The 593-nt window shown below is 37.8% G+C and overlaps 1 protein-coding gene across 1 annotated transcript in view; it reads right to left on the reverse strand.

Moving 5' to 3' along the window:
* Positions 1 to 6: 6 nt before the first annotated feature.
* Positions 7 to 593, reverse strand: part of LOC119594870 (NADPH oxidase 4-like) — a gene marked incomplete in the record, with an annotated part of 84,846 nt that continues 84,259 nt past the window's right edge. Inside the window, 2 exon segments of the mRNA XM_037943949.1 lie at positions 7 to 154; positions 279 to 379. Coding sequence (XP_037799877.1) covers positions 34 to 154; positions 279 to 379 — 222 coding nt within the window.

Here is a 593-nt window from a genome sequence, read left to right on the forward strand (position 1 = left end):
ATCAGCTAGGATGCACAGTATTATATTTATTATTCAAGAGAAAGATTCTTGATGGTAGGCGAATGGAGCTCCTTGTGTTACGGACCGAAGACACCGTCGCTTTACTTCTTGGCACAGTTTTTTTGGTCCGCAGGCAAACACGCCAACTTTGGTTCTGTTGGAAGTGAAAATAAGTACAACACCTGGAGCATATTACATGATAACAAACGGACCGTGATCATTAATCAATATTCAATATTGTTCCGACACAAAACTAATGGTAAACTTTGATATCTTACTTTTTATAAGCTTGGCTGTATTGATGAAACAGGTTCTTCCACTGAGGTCGCCCCTGTTTTATTCTCGGGATCAAGGTGGGATGTTGATTGCCAAATAATTCCTGAAAGTAATAACCTCCATTAATAATGAGTATAATAGTATACTAAGGAGCAATATGTCAATTCTCCAATACTTCACAGCTACACAGAAATATCAATACACCCAGGAAAGATTTTTTTCATAAGCCAGTGCTATCATCAACGCAAGGAATAACTGATATCCCGTCTAAGTATAGGGAGATGCCCAACTTCACACATCAAGATACTTATAATCAA

The sequence above is a fragment of the Penaeus monodon genome, chromosome 34 (genome assembly GCF_015228065.2).
Source record: "Penaeus monodon isolate SGIC_2016 chromosome 34, NSTDA_Pmon_1, whole genome shotgun sequence".
Lineage (NCBI taxonomy): Eukaryota > Metazoa > Arthropoda > Malacostraca > Decapoda > Penaeidae > Penaeus > Penaeus monodon.